Source organism: Chiloscyllium plagiosum, chromosome 3 (genome assembly GCF_004010195.1).
Source record: "Chiloscyllium plagiosum isolate BGI_BamShark_2017 chromosome 3, ASM401019v2, whole genome shotgun sequence".
NCBI classification, from domain to species: domain Eukaryota; kingdom Metazoa; phylum Chordata; class Chondrichthyes; order Orectolobiformes; family Hemiscylliidae; genus Chiloscyllium; species Chiloscyllium plagiosum.
The window spans coordinates 20,003,683-20,026,080 of NC_057712.1; the positions used below are offsets into that span (position 1 = coordinate 20,003,683).

At 41.4% G+C, this 22,398-nt stretch overlaps 1 protein-coding gene across 2 annotated transcripts in view; it reads right to left on the reverse strand.

The window, feature by feature from the left end:
* LOC122541510 (lysophospholipid acyltransferase 2-like) overlaps positions 1-22,398 on the reverse strand; it is a 130,841-nt gene that overhangs the window by 58,634 nt on the left and 49,809 nt on the right. For both annotated transcript variants that reach the window (XM_043678334.1, XM_043678343.1), the window contains exons 2-3: positions 16,868-17,013; positions 6,707-6,784 (exon numbers count right to left, since the gene is read on the reverse strand). In XM_043678334.1, coding sequence (XP_043534269.1) covers positions 6,707-6,784; positions 16,868-17,013 — 224 coding nt within the window. The remainder of the gene's footprint in view (positions 1-6,706; positions 6,785-16,867; positions 17,014-22,398) is intronic.

Here is a 22,398-nt window from a genome sequence, read left to right on the forward strand (position 1 = left end):
CCCCTGAATTCACTGCTGTCCATGTGACTGTCCAGCAGTCGCTTAAAAGTCCCTAATGACTCTGCTTCCACCACCCTGACTGGCAACTCATTCCATGCATACACAGCTCTCAGTGTAAAGGACCGACCTCTGATGTCTCTCTATACCCTGTTCCTAACACCTTAAAGCTATGAGCCCTCGTGGCAGTCAACCCTGCCCTGGGGAAAAGTCTCTGGCTATCAACTCTATCCGTGCCTCTCATTACCTTGTACATCCCAATCAGGTGACCTCTCTTCCTCCTCTCCAGAGAGGAAAGTCCAAGCTTAGTCAACTCCTCTTTGTAAGAGGAGCCCTCCAGTCCAGGCAGCATTCTGGTAAACCTTCTTTGCACCCTTTCCAAATCTTCCGCATCTTTCCTATAATAGGGCAACCAGAACTGGACTCAATATTCCAAGCGTGGTCTCACCAGGATTTTGTAAAGCTGCAGCAAAACTTCACGGCTCAAACTCTATCCCGTTAACGAAAGCCAAAACACCATATGCTTTCTGAACAACCCTATCCACTTGGGTGGCAACTTTGAGGGATCCTATGCACTGGAACACCAAGATCCTGCTGTTTCACCACACTGCCAAGAATCCTGTCTTTAATGCCATATTCAGCATTAAAGTTCAACCTTCCAAAATGCATCACTTTGCATTTATCCAGGTTGAACTCTATCTGCCATTTTTCAGTCCAGCTCTGCATCCTCTCAATGTTTCGCGGCAGACTGCAACAGTCCTCGATACTATCAACCTTTGTATCATCGGCAAATTTACTAACCCAACTCTCAACCTTCGCATCAAAGTCATTTATAAAAATTACAAAGAACAGAGGCCCAAGAACAGAGCCCTGTAGGACACCACTCACTACTGACATCCAGGCAGAATACTTTTCATCTACAATCACTCTCTGCCTTCTGTCAACCAATTCTGAATCCAGACAGCCAAATCTCTGTATCCCATACCTCCTGACTTTATGAATGAGCCTATCATGGGGAACCTTATCAAATGCCTTGCTAAAATCCATATACACCACATCCACTGCCTGACCTTCGTCAACCTGCCTTGTCACCTCCTCAGAGAACTCAAAATTTGTGAGCTATGACCTGCCCCTTACAAAACCATGCTGATTGCTTTTAATCACGCTATGCTTTTCCAAATAGTCATAAATCCTATCCCTCAGAATTCTTTCCAAAAAACTTTGTTGACCACAGATGTAAGACTGACTGGTCTGTAATTGCCAGGGATTTCCCTATTACCCTTCTTGAAAAGAGGAACAACATTCGCCTCCCTCCAATCCTCCGGTACGACTCCTATGGGGAGTGAGGAAGCAGAGATCTTCACCAGCGGCTTAGTAACCTCCTTTCTCACTTCCTGGAGCAACCTAGGATAAATCTGATCTGGCCCTGCGGACTTACCAATCTTAATGTTTGCCAAAATTTCCAGCACATCAACCTCAATCTGGATTTGTTGAAGCCCGTTTTCCGGCTCCTCAAAGTTCTCACTCACAACAAAGTCCATTTTCTTAGTGAAAATCGAAGCACAAAATTCATTTAGGGCTTCCCTCTATCTGCTCAGACTCCATGCACAGGTTCCCTACACTATTTCTGACTAGCCCTACCTTCTCCCTGATCATCCTCTTATTCCTCAAGTATGAGTAAAATCCTTCCCGCCAAGCCTTTTTCATGCCTCCTCCTGGCTTTCCTCAGTCCATTCCTGAGCTTTCTAGCAAGCATGTGACTATATCATCCGTTGGCTGTTAGAAGACATGTAGTACATCCCAAAGTAACTACACCCTTCCTATTTGAGCTCAATCCATATAGCCACGCTTGATGAGCCCTCCCAGGTGTCCTCCCTCAGTACAGCTGTGATATTCTCCTATCCCTCTTTATCTTGCTGAAAAAATTTAAATCTTGGAATGTTAAGCTGCCCATCTTGACCCTCTCTCAACCATGTCTTTGTAATAGACACATTGTTATATGCATTAATCTAAGCTCCACGTTCATCTGCCGAACCTTCATTTTCCTCGCATTAAAAACAAATACACCTCAGCACACCAGGCCTGCCACCTTCAGTGACCTTTCCCTTTGCCCTTTCTCTTAGCCTTACTGGCCTTAGTCTCTGACTCTTCTTCTGGATCCTGCTCCCTGCCACACTAAATTAAACCCTCCAAAGGGCAAAAGGAAACCTTCCTGTCAGGATATTGGTGCCCCTCCAGTTTAAATGCAACTGGTCTTTCTTCTACAGTCCCAGCTGCCCCAAAGACATCCCAATGATCCATAAACCTGAAGCTTTTGCTCCTACACAGCTCCATAGCCACATATTTAACTACAATATTTTTCTGTTCTTCATCTCACTAGCATGTGGCACAGGAAGTAGTCCAGAGACTACAATCCTGAGGTCATGCTTTTCAACTTCTGACCCAACTCCCAAAACTTCCTGTGCAGATCTCATCTCTTTCTGCCTTTTTAATTAGATCGAATGTGGACCACACCCTCTGGTTGCTCATCCTCCCCTTTCAGAATATCTTTTGTTTGCTCAGAGATATGTCCTCAGAGAGGATATCATTGCTTGTCAGCTCAGTTATACACATGCAAAAAATTGGAAAAAAGAGGGTATTCACTAGAGCACCCACTGTATTGTGTTAACTGAACAACTTTATAATTGCATTAGATTTTTTTCCCTGCTTGGGTGATACCTTAAAATTACAAAACCAGGAAGACTTTCTCTTTTAAAATCAAGACCTTCAAAACTAACTGAAGTAGCTTCAGGCCAATCCACATCCAATAAACTGCTCTAAAAACTCTGGAAACATTGAGAGCTAACAATTTACCACATTTTGAACAGAAAAGATCCCAGCATTAAACAAAAAAAAAGAAAAAACACCAACTAATGAAATCTTTTAAAAAAAACGAAGAATCCAAATCCTCCAAGAAAATGGATCAATTCCTCATTGGGCTTTTTTTTTTTAAAGTTATTCATTTTGTGGGATATGGCCATCACTGGCTGGCCAGCATTTATTGCCTGTCCCTAGTTGCCCTTGATAAGGTAGTGCTGATGCCATGAGGCTACATATCCCTCTCAATTCAAAATGGTGCTGGAAATAGTGTGAATATGTCCCAATCACTTTCCAACGGAGACAACTAATTGATCATTATTCCCATGACTGTTTTATATCTCTCACCACAGAAGAGATGATTTTTCCAATAATCTATGAAAAATTGCATCTCATTGGTTTTAATCAAATGTATATCCACGTACTGTACTTCATTAGGTTCTACATACCCAGAACTAATGCAGCAGTCGAAATATATTGCAGTACTGGTGAACCTCAATACAATCATGCACTTACCTTCCCTCAACCCACAAAACCAGTTGCAAGTTAGAAGTCATATTCAAAAGTTTAGTCAATAGCAACTAAGTTAGCTACCTTTAAGATCTCTGCTTATAACCACAAACAGAAAATAGGAACAGATGGAGGCCATTCAGCCCTTCAAGACTGATTTGCCATTCTACATAATCACGGTTGATCTTTTATTTCTACACCATACTCACTGAAAACTTTAAATGTATTTGGCTACTTTGTCTCCACAGCCTTAGAGGAGTTCATCACCCTCTGACTTAAGAATTTTCTCCTTATCTCTGTTCAAAAATCAATCCTGAAACTATGACCCCTTGCTCTGGGTATTACTCCCTCTACCCCCAGACCATGGAAAACATCATGAGGGGCTTATGCCCGAAATGTCGATTCTCCGGCTCCTTGGATACTGCCTGACTTGCTGGGTTTGTCCAGCACCACACTCTCAACTCTGATCTCCAGCATCCACTGTCCTCACTTTCTCCATAGAAAACATCATCCCTGTACTGAGTCAGTCAACTTTATATATTTCAATGACATTCTCAACTCCAGTGAATACATGCCCCAACAACCCAATCTTCCCCTATGTTGCAAACCTGCTATCCCAGGAATCAGAAAATTTCTCTGCTTTCCTTCAGTGAATCTACCAGATGCCAGTTGCAATTTCAAAGGCATTTATGAGATAAACACATGCTTTAAAAGTGTGCTTTAATGTTGATCTTTCCACACACTGCTCTTCAAAGAAATCTTTGATAGTAGTGGACTTTGTCAATAACTGTATCTGGGAGTGGTTACTAGCACAACACAGACTTTCAGAAAAAATAAGTTTTTTTGAAGGAGCATATTCACTGTCCAAACAGTGAATTGCAGCATGGTTCACAACTGAATTAAATGAACCTATGCACTGATTAATAAAGTTAAAAACACAAATATGACAAACAAAAGTAGACAAACAGATCTAGCAGACAACAGGAAAATAGTAGATGGGATACTAAAAAGGAAGAATATGTAGTTAAACTTATATTAAGGTACAAACCATACACCATCCTCATTATTACATCCATAAAAACACAAAGATTCACTAATGTTCTTTAGGGAAGGAAACTGCCAACCCCACTTGGTCTGGCCTACACACAACACAGACCAATGCAATGCATTTGATCCTTAACCACCCTCTGGGCAATAAATGCTTACCCAGTAAGCAGTACCTGCATAACTTGAATTAATTAATTTTTAAAAATAAATTTCTTCAATACTTTGAGTATTGATATCTTTCCATGGGTTTAGACAAAGCAGAGTTGCCTGGATTTCTCTGGGTGTGGTGATGGCAACCAGTTGTGAAATTGATTAGACTGTGCAAGGGAGCTCGCAATCATAGTGCAACACTTTATTCAGAGTTTCAAATCTTGTAACATGAAGGGTGTGGCTGTATGACTGGTATGGCCAAATCTAACGTAAAGACCATCGCTTTTTATTTCACTTGATTTTTGACTAAACTGAATTAGGAAAATGGACAGTTTCATATCAAAAGAAGCAAAAATCCTGGAGGACGAGATCATTGAACTGAAGGACATTGAAAGCAAAAAAAGGGACACACCTTCAAATCCTAAGGAAGGACATGTGCCATTGAACTGTTATCCCAGTATTCTATTCATCTATAATGCTTGTTGTGTTTATCTGCTTGCATTTGCCTGTGTGTGTGTGTGTATAGGTGAGTTTTAGAACGGGTTAGAGCTTTAACTTGTAAAGTTATGCCCACAATTCAGAGTTGTTTACCTGTGATTAGTATTTGTAATAAAGAGTTTTATGGACCAGGCCAGACCCCCTCAAACATTTCAAGAAAAGTAGCCTAGACCCTAACTTTTTCTTATTTTAAAGGCAGATGTGAAGTTTGATGCAGCTGGTCAAACCACTCCACTTTAAGCAAAACAGATTTTATTTAAACATTACAGTTGAAACACGAACAAAAAAACCAGAAGAATTCAGAATAACTACTATTTGAAAACCCAACCGACTCAATATCACAATTTAAATAAGCAGCTGTTCCAATTCCTGCAACGTCCCATAAACACACCCTTTGGCAAAATGTAACTTCAAACTCTGGTTCTTACAGTCAGGAGGAAACAACTTCCAAAGAGATTTCAGAGAGAAAGTCAGTCAGGAACCACCTGCTGAAGCTTGGAACCTCTCTGGACTGCAAGCAGCTTCTCACTATCACAGCTAAACCAAAAATAGAAAAAAACCTCACTGGGAGAACTGGCCACTCCCCTGCAATTGTTAAACTAGGCTCTAGCCCAGAAATTTCAGTACCTCTGCCTTTACAATCTCTCTTGAAAAAAAAGACAAAATAACTTTGTTAAAGTGACAGCATTGTCACAATAGTTAAATGCAGAAATCTGGTCCACCTGGCACTACTACAGTGAGTCATGACACTTGAGAGCACACTTCTGCATTCTTTTGATTGGACTGATTTACACGTATGCATTTCCAGTGCACCATACAGGTACGGTACAGCACAGCACAGTTGACCAAGGGCCAGGTGTAGCTGGTACAGATCAGAGATTATGGGTAGGGATTCTGGAATGGTGAGAGATCTGAGAATAAACATTATGTGTTCTTTTTTGTAGAATACTATCCACTTAGCTACCCAACATCAAGTCAGCCTGAACGTATATACCAAAGACTTTCAAGAAAATGCTTGTGTGTAACTACCTAACTTTGTTAAAGGGCACATGCTCATGCCTACCAAAGATTATTTGCATGGCAATGTTGAGAGCTTCCTGAACATCACTTTGCAAACTAGAATCGGTGACTGTTGTGTCATACAGCATTTGAGGCCAAAAGAAAGCAAGCATCATTCACAAGGAAAAGAATGGGTCTGAGCCAAGTGCCTCAACAGAAACACTGAGTTGAACACGTGGAAACACAGCCAAGCTTTCTGACAAAATGAGCACGGTCAGTGATATGGTCAGCAATTTTTCCTTTAGATCACTTACAGTGTGGAAACAGGCCCTTCGACCCAACAAGTCCACACCGCCCCGCCGAAGCGCAACCCAGCCATACATTTACCCCTTACCTAACACTACGGGCAATTTAGCATGGCCAATTCACCTGACCTGCACATCTTTGGACTGTGGGAGGAAACCGGAGCACCCGGAGGTCTATGGAATGAAAACTTCATGCCTGTTTAGCTTTACCAACTTTTTAAAGTTGCTCACATCAAGGATGAGTTTTTTTTTGAAAAGTAGCATTTACAGCTGTGTCACTTCAGAAATTCTGGATACAGTTAAATTAAAATGCAAGGAGGGCAGCATCCATTGAAAATACTTACTTTTGCATGTGCCCTGCTCCAACAATGATCATGATGTAGTAAGAAATTGCACTCTGCACAACAAAATGCAAGGCATACCTAGAAGAAACAGATTTAACATTAAGGTCAATGACGTTCTAAATGAAATAGAGTCAGTCAGCACTAACTATAACTGCAGAGATAATTATATATGAAAACCAGATATACCACTTTCTTTTAAAAAGCATTATGGAAAAAGTCAGTTTGCTAAACAAAGCATTCAGGAGAAAGTGAGGTCTGCAGATGCTGGAGATCAAAGTTGAAACTTTATTGCTGGAACAGCACAGCAGGTCAGACAGCATCCTGTTCCCTGGATGCTGCCTGACCTGCTGTGCTGTTCCAGCAATAAAGTTTCAACAAACAAAGCATTCAAACAACCTGTACATTCAACTGGGTGTGGACCATGCCATCAAACATACCTTAAGCAATGGATTCTGGGTGAGAAGGGAACTCCTCTAGCCATAATACACATCATGCCTAAACAACAGACCCAAATCAACTTGCTACGACCATGTTGGGTTAATCGGTCAGTTTGAGAGGAGATCGCATGATGAGCCAACTAACTATTTTAAGAAATAATTTTCTGCTCTCTGGCCTGGAGAAAAATTAAGTGTAGAAAGAGGACCCTGTGTGAGCATTTATCACTCTTCTAGTTTGAGCCCTGTGTATTGTTCAACCAACCATATCAAACAGACATCCTTCATCAACATCTTTAAAACATCCTGATCCTGAACTCAGAATGTCCCATTGAGCCCTATCTGAAAAAAAAATCCAAAAGGTACCAATCTCCTGAGTCGATATACAACTAACTTTTATGGGCTCTAACTGTTTAACCTATCTTCCCATTTTATAACTTACTTGTCTGTGCATGTGTGAATCCTTGGAAGTATAAGTGTGACAATTGAAGTATTATCATTATTCGCATTTAGATGGGGGAGGTGGGGGTGCAGGTGGGGGTAGTGTGGAGAAGATGGAGGACGGAAAGGAGGGTAGAGTGAGAAGTGGCGACAGAGAGCGGAGGATTGGATGTTACACAAGTGTGTAGGTTGGCAAGGGAGGATGTTTGGAGACAGTATGGGGAAGAAGAGACTTCTTTCCCAGATCGTAGGTCCTGCCTTCCTCTCCAAGTTCCAATTCCTTCCTCCCCTTCCCACTTGCAAATCCACCTGTACCACCTTCCTCTCCCAAGTCCTGACCACCTCCCTTCCCAAACATTCCTGTTTGAGGTTCTATCCATATCCTGCACCCTCGCTTCACATGTACAATTTAAAGCAGCACATCACACACATGTGCTGGGGACGGCAAGCGCAGTCATTCTTGCACACCGATTACAGAATTCGACAGTTAGAATATCAAAAGGGTATATTAGCCTTTGCTGCAAGAGGGTTTGAGTATAAAGCAAGGACCTCTTATTGCAACTACCTAAAGGCCTTGGTGAGATCACATCGTTAGTGCTGTGTACATTTTTGGTCTGCTTACCCAAGGAAAAATATATTTGCCACAGTGGGAGTTCAGCTAAGGTTCACTACATTCCTGTGAGGGCCGGTTTGACATACAAGGAGAGACTGAATTAACTAGGTTTGTGCTCACTGGAGTTTAGAAGAATTTGACATCATCTTACTAACAAGACTGGACAGAAAAAAATGGGTCATGGTTTCAGGTTCAGTGGTAGCCCATTTCAGACTCAGATGAGGAGAGATTTCTTCAGAGGGTGGTGAACTTATGGAACTCTTTCTCCACAGCTTTCTTGTTTAAAAAGAATATATGTAAAGAAATAGATGTCTAGAAACTACCGGTCCCAAGGTACATGGACAAAGGAGTATGATATCGAGGATCGACCATCATTACCTTGAATGGCTGAATAAGCCCGATGGGCTAAATGACCCACACCTGCTCCTATTTTCTATCTTTCTATGTTAAGAACACTTATAACAAAGTGATACTTTTGTCATCACACACTATAACCTAATGCCTTTGGTTTTAGGAACAATTTTTAGGTGAATCACTTCAAGATTCTATTAAATGGATTTCATAGGCATCATGCACACGAGTTTTAGTGCTCCTTTCCAACAAAATGCTACCAGAAGACTAAACATGTTAAATGGTCACACTATTTAAAGTCATTTCTAATTCTGGCATTGCCTTTCAGCTCACTCACTGCTAAAGTCCTATGATGGGTTTTGAAGGTAATCTCTTCCAGTTATCCTACTTAGTTAGGTGACAAAATTAAAAACCACACAACACCAGGTTCTCACTACCTTCATCAGGTAGTTGAAAAAGGAACGGCGGTCCGAAAGCTAGTGTTTCCAAGTAAACCTGCTGGACTATAACCTGGTGTTGCATGGTTTTTCAACTTTGTCCATCCCAGTCAAACACCAGTACCTCCACATCATAGTTAGTTGACAGCACTAAGAAGGTCACATGAGTGCATGTTGCCCTCAAGGCTGGGTGGGGAACGGCACAGAATATCACAGCGCTACAAAGTGTTCTATATAATCTGTTTTGCTTCATGTTTGCTCTTTGGAACCATTGTGGATTAAGCACAATGATTCACTGTTGACATTAAATTCATTTCAATATCATCAAAAGTTTAGAATTGATATTTTCCTTGGCTAAACTGCTCTGATAAACAAAATTACAATGCAGACTTCAAAAATAAAAAATAGCTTCAGAAACCAGTATAAAAGGTGCACTATAACCACAACTTAAAGAGCTTAAACAAAATGAAAATATTCCTACTCAAAAATTTCTTTTCCAACTTTTTTTTTTACATGGAGTGTGGCTTTCAGTGGTTCTTCACCTTGTTTTTGTTTTGCTGTGATCTCACACCCAGAATCAATGAGCGCTGACTGGAATATGCTAAAGCTCTCCAACACCTGAGTCAACAAATTGCTGCTGGAGATATCTCAACTTCAAAAGGAGTTACCAACTCAACTGCAAAGGTATCAAAGTGTGACAATACTTTCTGGGTATATTCCACCCACCCACCCCTCTACCACTTCTGATCATATTATCAAACAATCCCAAATCAAAAATCAAAAATCTGTTCTCGATCACATAAATCTGTGCTACTTACTCTCACTGAATCATTTAAAATTTAGGAAACTTTTCTTCACGAGCCTTGATATTATTTAGCAAACTATTCTACCAACTTGTTTGAGGGCTTTGCACAAGAGTAGCAAGTGGTCAGTTTTATTACCACTGTAGCGCTGCCATTATACTACCTCCAATAGTAAAATAAGCTGTCAGTGAGCTTACAACTGCCATCAACCTAAAATCTAAGTGCAAGCACCGACTGCAGCTTTCCGAGCACTATATCACTTCCACACTGTATTATTTATAGCTTTGCATGAGAACAGAGTCGCAATTCTCAAAACCTTAACTCCAATGTTTCTCGAAGTGGGCATGACACACACTGGATTCTGGGAGGAGGATTAAAAAGTCCAGAGCAATCTATTATTACCCACCAAGACTAGAGGCATCTGAACACAAGTTCAACATCGTTCCACCCTCCTACCAAGTGTAGTCCCTCGTCAGAAATACCAAGATAGGCAAAGTGCCCTAGTGAATGTCAAAGTTACAATGGCACAGGAGGCAGCCCCAGTCAGCCAATTGCAACGATGTCAGTTCTACAGACTAACCCACCGACTCTCATGACCACAATCTATTCTTGAAGGTATAATTGCTTTGGTGTCAACGTCCTTTTGAAATCTGCAATCATCTTTGCTTCCATACCTTCACAGGTCATTACCACTCACTGCATAAAGAATTTGTTTCTTTCAGCCATCCTGCACTAGAATAGACTCCCTACTGTTTGGAAACAGGCCAGTTAGCTCAACAAGTCAACGCCGACCCTCGAAAAAGGATCCCACCAGACTCACCCCCTCTCTTTTTTCCTCCCCAATAACCCTAAATTTCCCATGGCTAAAATACCTAATCAATACATCCCTGAACACTACGGGCAATTTAGCACGGCTGTTTCACCTAACTTACACATCATTTACTATGGGACAAAACTGGAGCACCCGGTGGAAACCCATGCAGATACAGGGAGAATGTGTAAACTCCATACAGACAGTTGCCATTGAGTGGAATCGAACCCAGGGTGACATGACTTGGACAAAATCTTAAATCTATGTTCTCAACTCCTTGTCTTATCAGTTAAATTGAGACCAGTTCCTCTGTGTCCTTTTTATCTAATCCTGACCTCTACCCTAATAAATCTGTCAAACACTATTTCCCTTTCTTAAAACTTGGCTAATTGTGTGCGACCATTGTGTCACAAAGCTGATCCCTTTTTTTCTCTAAAAGCTGTTTCTTTTCTCAAGGAGTCTGTGTCCTTAGTTTTTCTCACAGGGGTCATAAAACTCTCCTGGTTTAACTTGTTTGGTACAGAGATTAAAGGGTATTGAGAGGCCTTTTTGTTTCTATGTAAACAGATGAGATCAGGCCAAGGTGATCATGTTTTAGAAGTAACCTGGAAATTAAAGGGGAGCGGTAAGCTGAACAGTTCAGTCCAGAATTAGTTGGGAGTTCAGCTGTGGACTGTGTGAATAGGCTCTCTCCCTCTTTCTGCCCTTCTAACTGCAACCCTGTAAGCATCTGTTCCATTTTTTTTACCATGTTTTAAAGGGGTTTGCTTAGTGGGATTATGATGTATATTTGGAACAACATAATTAAGTCTAGTTTGGATTGACTGAGGTCAGTAGGGGTTCTTTATTCTGTTCTTTGTGTTTCATTGTGCAATTTTGTGAATATATTTCTGTCTGTTTTAAAACCTGGTAGTCAACCTAACAAGCTTACTTCAGGTAATTTTCACTGTACACTTACCAAAACAAATTGCAAAGTTATGGTCTTGGATGCCTGCTCAAGGATGTTTGAATGGTCTGGCCTAGTCCAGAACAATTGTGACTTTTTTATGTGCATTGCAAGACTTCTACAATAATAGATTTCAGCACTGTCCTGACCATTAGGTTAACTTTAAGGTTTCCGGCTTTCACTACCCACTTTCTTAATAATACTGCTTTTCTAATGCCATCTCCTGGGATTACACTAGAATCAAGAGAACTTTCAGAAATCATAACTAGAGCATCTACTAGATCTGTAGTTGCCTTGTCCTTGGGATTTGTTGGCTCTTAGTCTCCAGTTTCTCTTCGAATCGCCTTTGGTTTCTCACTCTTATTAGGCCCTGGATTGCTCCTTCTTTTTGATACATTATGTTCTGCGAGTTCCACAAAATATTTGTTCAACATCCCTGCCATTTTCTCATTATAATTTCTTCTGTTCTACCTCTTAAAGCTCAAATTTTCTTCTGCTATACTCCTTTTTATTTATTTGTAAAAGTTCTTGCAATCTATTTTTATATTCATGATAGGCTTACTTTCTTGGTTGTCCTATTCCATTACTTTTTGATTGTGCTTTACTGGTTTCCAAAATACTCCCAAACCCTCTGGTTTGCTACCAGAATTCCCTTCAGCCTATAGGACTATACAGCCTCAAAAGGTTTCTGAAAAGGTTCTTGGCATTATCTTGCCAAGAACCAAATCAAATATGACAATCAAGAGCAAACATGCCCCTTACCATTCATTAGTTAGGTGACATGCAGATCCACCCTTGCCACACAACATCATATGTGCCATTTCTTCTGCAGATCAGTTCAGTCAAAGAACAAAAATTTACAACACAGGAACAGGCCCTTCGGCACTCCAAGCCTGCACCAATCCAGATCCTCTATCTAAACCCGTTGCCTATTTTCTAAGGATCTGTATCCCACTGCTCCCTGCCCATTCATATATCTGTCTAGATAAATCTTCAATGACACTATCGTGCCCACCTCTACCACCACCGCTGGCCACCCTCTGCCTTATCTCCCTTAAACTTTTCCCCACTCACCCTGAACTCGTGACCCCTAGTAATTGAGTCCCCCACTCTAGGGAAAAAGCTTCTTGTTATCCACCCTGTCTATTACTCTCATGATTTTGTAAACCTCAAATCAGGTCCTCTCCTCAACCTCTGTTTTTCTAATGAAAATAATCCTACTCTACTCAACCTCTCTTCATAGCTAGTGCCTTCCATACCAGGCACTTTCTTGGTGAACCTCCTCTACACCCTCTCCAAAGCATCCACATCCTTTTGGTAATGTGGAGACCAGAACTGTATGCAGTATTCCAAATACGGCCGAACCAAAGTCGCATGCAACTACAAAATGACCTGCCAACTCTTGTACTCAATATCCTGTCCGATGAAGGAAAGCATGCCGTATGCCTCTTGACCACTATCGTCCTGCGTTGCCACCTTCAGGGTACAATGGACCTGAACACCCAGATCTTTCTGTACACCAATTTTCCCCAGGGCTTTTCCATTTACCACATAGCTTGCTCTTGAATTGGATCATCCTAAAATGCATCACCTTGCATTTTCCCGAATTGAACTCCATCTGCCGTTTTTCCAACCAAATCTACACTCTGCTGCATTCTCTGACAGCCCCCTTGACTATCTATCTGCTACGCCACCAATCTTAGCGTCATCTGCAAACTTGCTAATCAGACTACCTATACCTTCCTCAAAGTCATTTATGCATATCACAAACAGTGGTCCTAACATGGATCCCTATAGAACACCACTGGTCACAGTTCTCTATTTTGAGAAACTCCCTTCCATGACTACTGTCTCCTGCTGTGCACCCTGGACCCCATGCAACTTCACTTTCTCCATCAGCCTACCATGTGGAACCTTATCAATCATCTTAATGAATTCCATGTATATGACATCCACAGCCCTTCCCTCAATCAGCTTTGTCACTTCCTCAAAGAATTCTATCAAGTCTGTAAGACATGGCCTTCCCTGCACAAAATCATGCTACCTATACTGATAAGCCCATTTTCTTCCAAAATGTAGAGATCCTATCCCTCAGTATCTTCTCCAGCAGCTTCCCTCCCACGGACATCAAGCTCACCAGTCTATAATTACCTAGATCATCCCTGCCACCTTTCTTGAACAACGGGACAACATTAGCAATTCTCCAGTCAATAGACAATAGGTGCTGGAGTAGGCCATTCTGCCCTTCGAGCACCACCATTCAATATGATCATGGCTGATCATCCTTAATCAGTATCCTGTTCCTGCCTTATCTCCATAACCCTTGATTCCACTATCCTTGAGAGCTCTATCCAACTCTTTCTTAAATGAATCCACTGGGCATCCACTGCCCTCTGGGGCAGAGCATTCCACACAGCCACCACTCTCTGGGTGAAGAAGTTTCTCCTCATCTCAGTCCTAAATAGTCTACCCGGTATTTTTAAGCTGTGTCCTCTGGTTCGGCACTCACCTATCAGCGGAAACAGGTTTCCTGCCTCCAGAGTGTCCAATCCTTTAATAATCTTATATGTCTCAATCATATCCCCTCTCAATCTTCTAAACTCAAGGGTATACAAGTCCTCAGGGACTTCCCCTGTGTTCAAGGATGCTGCAAAGATATCTGTTGAAACCCCAGCTATTTCCTCTCTCTCTCTTCCATCAGTAACCTAGGGGACTTGTCCACCTTAATGCCTTTTAGAATACCTAACACTCCCTCCCTCCTTATGCCAACTTGACTTCGAGTGGACTTAGAACATCTATCCCTAACAAAACATCCGTCATGTGCTTCTTGGTGAATACCGATGCAAAGTACTCATTAAGAACCTCACCCATTTTCTGACTCCACGCTCAACTTCCCTCCTTTGTCCTTGAGTGAGCCAATCCTTTTTCTAGCTACCCTCTTGCTCCTTATATATGAATAAAAGGCTCTGGGATTTTCCTTAACCCTATTTCGCTAAAGATATTTCATGACCCTTTTTAGCCCTCTAATACCTCGTTTCAGATCGGTCCTACTTTCCTGATATTCTTCCAAAGCTTCATTTGTTTTCAGTCACCTTGAACGTATGTATGCTTCCTTTTTACTCTTAGCTAGTCTTACAATTTCACCTGTCATCCATGGTTCCCTAATCTTGCCATTTCTATCCCTCATTTTCACAGGGACATGTCTGTCCTGAACTCTACTCAACCTCTTTAAAAGCCTCCCACATATCAAATGTGGATTTACCATCAAACAGCTGCTCCCAAGCTACATTCCCCAGCTCCTGCTGAATTTTGCTATAGTTGGCCTTCCCCCAATTTAGCACACTTCTTTTTGACTTTGTCCATGAGTATTCTAAGAGTAATAAATTGCAATCACTATTCCCCAAGTAATCCCCTACTGAAACTTCAACCACTTGGCTGGGCTCATTCCCCATCACCAGGTCCAGTATGGCCCCTTCCCAAGTTGGAGTATTTACATACTGCTCTATGAAACCCTCCTGGATGCTCCTTACAAATTCTGCTCCATCTAGGCCTCTTAACACCAAGTGAATTCCAGTCAACGTTGGGAAATTAAAATCTCCTATCACCAGCATCCTTTTGCTCCGACATCTTTCCATTATCTGTTTACATACTTCTACCTCTATCTCATGCTCACCTGTAGTACAGCCCCAACATTGTTACTGCACCCTGCCTATTAGTGAGCTCTGTCCATATTGTCTTACTGCTAGAACCCTCCATAGTGCCCTCCTTCAGCACAGTTGTGATATCCTCTGAGCAGCAATGCAACTCCTCCGTACCTTTTACCTCCCTCTCTACCCCACCTGAAGCATCTATTTTGTGGAATATACAGTTGCCAATCATGCCCTTCCCTCAACCAAGTCTCAGTAATAGCAATATCATCATACTCCCAGGTGCTAATCCAAGCTCTAAATTAATCTGCCTTACCTACTACACTTCTTGCATAAAACAAATGCACCTCAGACCATCTATCCCTATCATCTGCTCCCTGCCTACACTTCCCCTTAATCATGCTGACTTCATTAGCTAGCTCCTTACAGATTTTAGTTATTACTTCCTTACTGTCCACTAACCACCTCATTTGGTCCCCACCCCCCTGCCACATTGGTTTACACCCTCCAGAGTTAGCAAAGCACCCCTTAAGAAATTGGTTTCAGTCAGGCCCAGGTGTCGACTGTCAAATTTGTAAATGTCCCACCTCCCCAGAACCAGTCTCAATATCCCAAAAATCTGAACCCCTCCCTCCTGCATCATCTCTCATGCCACGCATTCATCCTACCTATTCTTTCATTTCTACTCTGGCTAGCACATGGCATTGGTCGCAATCCTGAGATTACTACTTCTGAGATCCTACTTTTTAAAACTTGGCTCCTAACTCCCCAAATTCTGCTTGGAGGATTTCATCCCATTTCTTACCTACATCATTGGTACCTATATGCACCACGGCAGCTGGCTGCTCACCCTCCCCCTTCAGATGGTTCTGCAATCGATCTGCGACATCCCTGACCCGTGCATCTGGGAGGCAAGATACTATTGGAAGGCTCATGTTCATCCACAGACCTGCCTATGTACTCCCCTTACAACTTAACATCCTATGACTGTAGCCCCTCCACTCTTTTTCCCACCCTTCTGTACAGCAGAACCAGTCAAGATACCATGAACCTGGCTACTGCTGCCTTCCCTTGGTGAGTCATCTCCCCCAACAGTATCCTGTGTGCAATGATTAATCTGCAATAAGTTGGCGAAAGTCAGAAAGAAACATTAATGTTCTTTATTGGCATCAAAAAAAATCCTAACCCTGCTGGAAGCCATTTAGCCCAACAAGTCCACACTGACCCTCCAAAGAATAACCCACGCAGATCTATTCCCCAAATCTACTATTCTACATTTATTCCTTACTAATGTACCAAACCCACACATCCCTGAACATTATGGACAATTTAGCGTGGCAAATTCACCTAACCTGCACATTTTTGGATTGTGGGAGGAAATCCACACAGACACTGGGAAAACGTGCAAACAGACAGTCCACACAAACAGTCGCCCGGTCCCTGGTGTTGTGAGGCAGCAGTGCTAACCACTAAGCCACCGTGGTTATATTATAATGAAAACAAGGCCAAACTGAATTATGACTCTAAACATCTGATCAAATCAAATCAAATACTGGTCATTTTACATGCAAACATGAGTTTTTAGATGCAAAATACCCAGGAGGCTGAAGGACATCTTGCTTGACATTTAAGACTTTTTTTCCAAAAACAAAAAAGCAAATTTCAGTGCAATACTTACCACCCAAAGCAGAACAATGCAAGGTAAAGTCCAAGAAGTGTAGCAACAGCATGCCTGACATAGCTGCTAGTTTTAGTTGGGTGAAGATAAAGTCGAAACCATACACTTGCAAGCAAAGCAAACAACTGGCACACTACAAAATTCACCTAGAAAAACAAAGAGCAGTTTTAGTGTTAAACACCAGAATTACAAATTATAATCTCAAAAATTAAGTCAGATATCAGATCATTTGTTAATTACACTAATTTAAGTGCATTTTGTTAAACTTGGATACCGGGACAACTAATCTATTGTGTCAATAATCTTCACTGAAGTTAACAGTTTGCTGAGGGCCCGCTTATGGCACAGTGGTTGTGTCCCGATTCCTAGACTAGGAGGTCCAGGCTCAAGTCCCACCTGATCCAGAGGTGTGAACAGGTTATTTAGAAAAATAAGTAAAATTTAATAAAAGAATAGTCTCAGAAACCCATAAAATTCTAACAAGACTAAATAGGATAAATGCAGGAGGGTGGCATGTTGGCTCCGTGGTTAGCACTGCAGCCTCACAGTACCAGGGACCTTGGTTCAATTCTACTCAGGTGACTGTGCAGAGTTTGTACATTTTCCCCATGTCTGCACCTTCCAGGTGCTCTGGTTTCCGCCTACAAAGATATGCAGGTTAGGTGAACTGGTCATGCTAAACTGTTTGTAGCATCTAGGGATGTGGAGGTTAGATGGATTGGCCATGGGAAATGCAGGGTGGGATGCTCTTCAGAGGGTCATCCTGTTTCCATACTGCAGGGATTCTATGATCCTATGTCCCTAATAATCAGGTAGTCCAGAACCAGGGACATTTAACTATGCAATAAAAACAAATACAAAAAAGGAAAATGCATAGTATTCAATCTACATTAAGAATCCATAGTTATAACACAAATGAAAACACTATGCACTGTTCCTTCATGAGTTGGTGACCATAGACAGACATGGATATGGTACAAAGCATAACTGACCAAAATATTTTATACCAAATTGCCCCCAAGCATGGCAGCAAGAATTTTCCGAAAATTTACTCATTCCATCAACTGGAAAATAGATGAACCTGGGGCAAATGATACACAACGTTAACGAACAGCGCTCAGACCCAAAAATAAAGTAGGTCCCAGAAATTCTTTGAAGAGAATAGGCCTCCAGAACACAAAAATTAGGGAAAATAAAAGAACATTTTTAACACATTGCTACTCTTTGGTCTCTACCGTCTCTCCCTCAATTTTATTCTTAAAACAAAATCTTCCCAAATATTAGTACAGCTTGAATCAATGTCACAAACAACACTCTCAAAACCACTGAGCATTCACTAACATGTATCTTTGTTACCCTACAAAGTAGAACTACTCTCACTAGGTTCCACTGTAGGAAAAAGTGAGGACTGCAGATGCTGGAGAATCAGTCGAAAAGGGTGGAACTGGTAAAGCACAGGTCAGACAGCATCCGGAGGAGCAGGACAGTCAATATTTTGGGAATAAGGCCTTCATCAGGAATGTCACTATAGCCCAATGAAAGAAACCGCACGGGAGCAAAAATGAGCAGCACTTTAAAATGGGAGAATGCAGAAAAAGCTCACTATACTTGGGAAGACAAAATAAAGCTAAGTGAGGCATACAAGACATTATTCTTGGGAGAGTCCAGATGATTTGGCTTGATGTATTGGGGGTTCAGGAAAGCTCTGCATGTTAACAACCCTCATGGTCCAGATGAAGCTTAAGACAGAGCTTGCAAGGGAAATGTAAACTGAAGCAAAAGAGTAATCTCCAGGAGCTGGCAGCTTCAACATTTATCTCAATTCCATTTCTCTCAAGTTGTTCAGACTGATTCACTGTGGAATATAGTTTACCTGCTCTTTCGGGAACACAAAGAAATAAATTAAAAGCACAAAAGAGAAAAGTAAAGATTCGGAGTCCAATTATTCAACAAACTAAAAGACTGATCATTGCTATGCAGATAACATTAGGATTGAAGAGTCAAAAAGGATCAAGAGAACAATCTGTGCAGTTTTATGCAAAAGACTGGTGATCCAGAATGGTATACTTCCCTTTATGTCTATTTGGTCTTGTCCATTTCTCCATGAGGGGGCATTTAAAAGGGATTAAAAACTTCAAAATTGTGCAATAATAAAATTAGCTAATCTTTTTTTTTCTTACCAGCAGTTACTATGTTCATAAAATGAAAACAAAGTATTGCAAATGCTGGACATCTGAAAACAAAAAAACAAACTTGATTAAAATAGAGTTATTGGATTTGGAATGTTAACTCTGCTTTCTCATTCCAGATGCTGCCAGACCTGCTGAGTTTTGCCAACAGTTTGTTATTTTGGTGGCAAGAAAAAAAAAAGATTAGCTAATTTTATTATTGCACAACTTTGAAGTTTTTAATCCCTTTTAAATGCCCCCTGATGGAGAAATGGACAAGAACAAATAGCCAAAAAGAGAAGTACACCATTCTGGATCACCAGTCTTCTGCACAAAACTGCACAGATTGTTCTCTTGAGCCTTTTGCGATGCAGATATGCTTAAGATTGAAGAATCAATTATCAGCCATTTAGTTTGTTGAATGATTGGACCCAGAGTCTTTACTTTTTTTTCTTTTGTGCTTTTAATTTATTTCTTTGTGAATCTGAAAGAGCAGGTAAATTATATTCCACAGTGAATCATTCTGAAGAATCTGATCAGCCTGAAGAAAACAGAGTTAACATTTCAAATCCAATAACTCAATTACGATCAAGACTCAAAGTGTTAACTCTGCTTTCTTCCCACAGAAACTGCCAGATCTGGAGTTTCACCAGTAAAGATGATCACTTTCATTGTAGTAAAATTTCTTTTCATTATCTGAAAAAACAAAAAACTTGGTGTATTTCTTTTAAACAGAGATAGACGGTTAAGTAAATCGAGCGTTTTTGATAGCTTAATTCAGTTTTCACATTTGCAGAAACCCAAGTAGTAGGCTTGACATCAGCACTTTCCCCCCATGTGAATTGTGACACTACCCATAAAACAACAAATATACAGCAATTTCTTTTCTTACTCTTTGCAGGGACCAACAGTATATGCTTGCATTGGGCACAGAATAACTTACTCATCTATACGCTGCCTTCGAAAATATCACTCAAAAAATTAAAAGCTCAGACAGAAGTGCATTCGAACACACACAACTCTTCACTACCTTATTTGATGGTTCCAGTGCATGTGTAAAACAGACCTTTTTTTAAAAAAAAATTCACTCATGGGATGTGGACATAATTGGCTGGTTAACATTTCATTGGCCATTTCTAGTTGGCCTTCAGAAGGTGGTGAGCAGCCTTCTTAAAGCAAAGCAGTCCCTGATTCATAGATGGACTCTCAATGCCTGAAGGGAGGAAATTCCAGGATTTTGATCCACGAGTGAAGAAACGGGCATATATTTCTAAGGCAGGATGGTGAGTGGCTCAGAAGGGAACTTGCAGGTGGTATTCCTGTTTAGTTTATCTGCTGCACTTGTCCTTCTCGATGGAAGTGGTCATGGATTTGGAAGGTGCTGTCTAAGGATCTTTCACGAATTTCTACATTGCATCTTGTAGGTAGTACACACTGCTGCTACTGCTGAACGTTAGTGGTGGAAGGAGTGGATGCTGTGCAGGTGGTACCAACCAAGCAAACTACTTTGGTCTCGATGGCGTGAAGCTTCTGTAATGTTTTTGGAACTTTACCCATTCAAGTACGTGGGGAGTATTCCATCACATTCCCAATTTGTGCCCCGGAGATGGTAGACACAGTCTTTAGAAAGTCAGGTGGGAAGTTACTCACCAGTATTCCTAGCCTCTGATCTGGTCTTGTAGCCAAGGTGTTTATGTGATGAATCCAGTTGAGTTTCTGGTCAAGGATGTTGATAGTAGTGGATTCACCAATGGTAACACCATTGAATGCCATGGTGATGGTCATAGCCTGGCATTCGTAGGGCACAAATGTTACTTACCACTTGTCAGCCCAAACCTGGAAAATGACCATATCTTGTTGCATTTGAACATGGACTGCTTCAGTACCAAAGTCATGAATGGTGCTGAATACGGTGTAATCATTGGTGAACATCCCCACTTACGATAGCAGGAGAGTCACTGATGAAGCAGCTGAAGATGGGCAGGCAGAGAACATTACCCTGAGGAATGCCTGCAAGGTGTCCTGGAGCCAAGATGACTGACCTCCAATCACCATGACCAATTTTCCTATGTGCCACTTAAGACTCCAACCAGGGAAATGTTTGGCCCGGATACCCATTGATTCCAGTTTTGCTAAGGCTCCTTGATGCCAAGGGCTCTCACTCTCACCTCACCTCCTGGAATTCAGCCCTTTTGTCCATGTTTGAACCAAGGCTATAATGAGGTCAGAGACGGAGTAGCCCTGGCAGAAACCAAACACTGTCAGTGAGGTTACTACTGAGCAGCTACTGTTTGACAGCACTATGAATGTCACCCTCTATCACTTTACTGATTTGTTTTGAGGATGGAGATGGTGGCTGGGTGGTGGTGATTGGTCAAATTGGTTTTGCTCTGCTTTGTGTAATACCTGGGCAATTTTCCACATACATGCCAATGTTGTAACTACACTGGAACAGCTTGGCCAGGGCTGCAGCAAGTTCTGAAGCACAAGTTTTCAGTACTATTGCCAGAATGTTGTCAGGGTCTATAGCCTTTGCAGTACCTCGTGCCTCCAATCATTTCTTGATATTAATTGAAGTGAATCGAATTGGCTGAAGAGCAGTATCTGTAATGCTGAGGACCACTGGACACGCTGAGATGGATCACCCACTTGGCACTTCTGGCTGAAAATTACTGCAAAAGCTTCAGCCTTATCTTTCACACTGATGTGTTTGGCTCTTCTGTTATTGAGGATGGGGATATTTGTGGAGCCTCCTCCCCCAGTAAGTTGTTTTCTTGTCCACTACCATTCATGACTGATGTGGCAGGACCACAGAGCTTTGATCTGATCTGTTAGGCGTGAGATCACTTAGCTCAGTGTAACACTTGCTGCTTATGCTGTTCAGCATGCAGAGTACTGTCTTAATTGCTCAGTTAACATCAAGTCTTAGTTGACTGCAATAACTTGAAAGCACAATAGTAGAAAGGTCAAGTCTGTGCCTTTAACCTCACCTCAAATCCATCACTTCATTCATCAATTACATTCCTTTTTGTAGCTGCTAAATTTTAAAAGATATCTTAGAGCAGTTTACAGGGTCAATAATGAACATTTGATTCCTTTTGAGTTAATGGCTATCCTGTTGATTTTTAAGCTTTATTTTGCAACTGTGGATTCTGGCCAAAATTAACTCCAAAGTCCATGTCAGGTCACACCACTTCAGGATCTTCGTTGCTGTTTTTAAAGCACATTTCCTGGCACTTCATTGCTGCACTGATGAGAAGATGAAAGCTAGTCAGTTAGAATTTGCTGTAGATTAATAAATATCATCACCTCATTGAAATAAGCATTCTCGTGCAGCCTTCAAAGCAAAATAATTAAATTTTC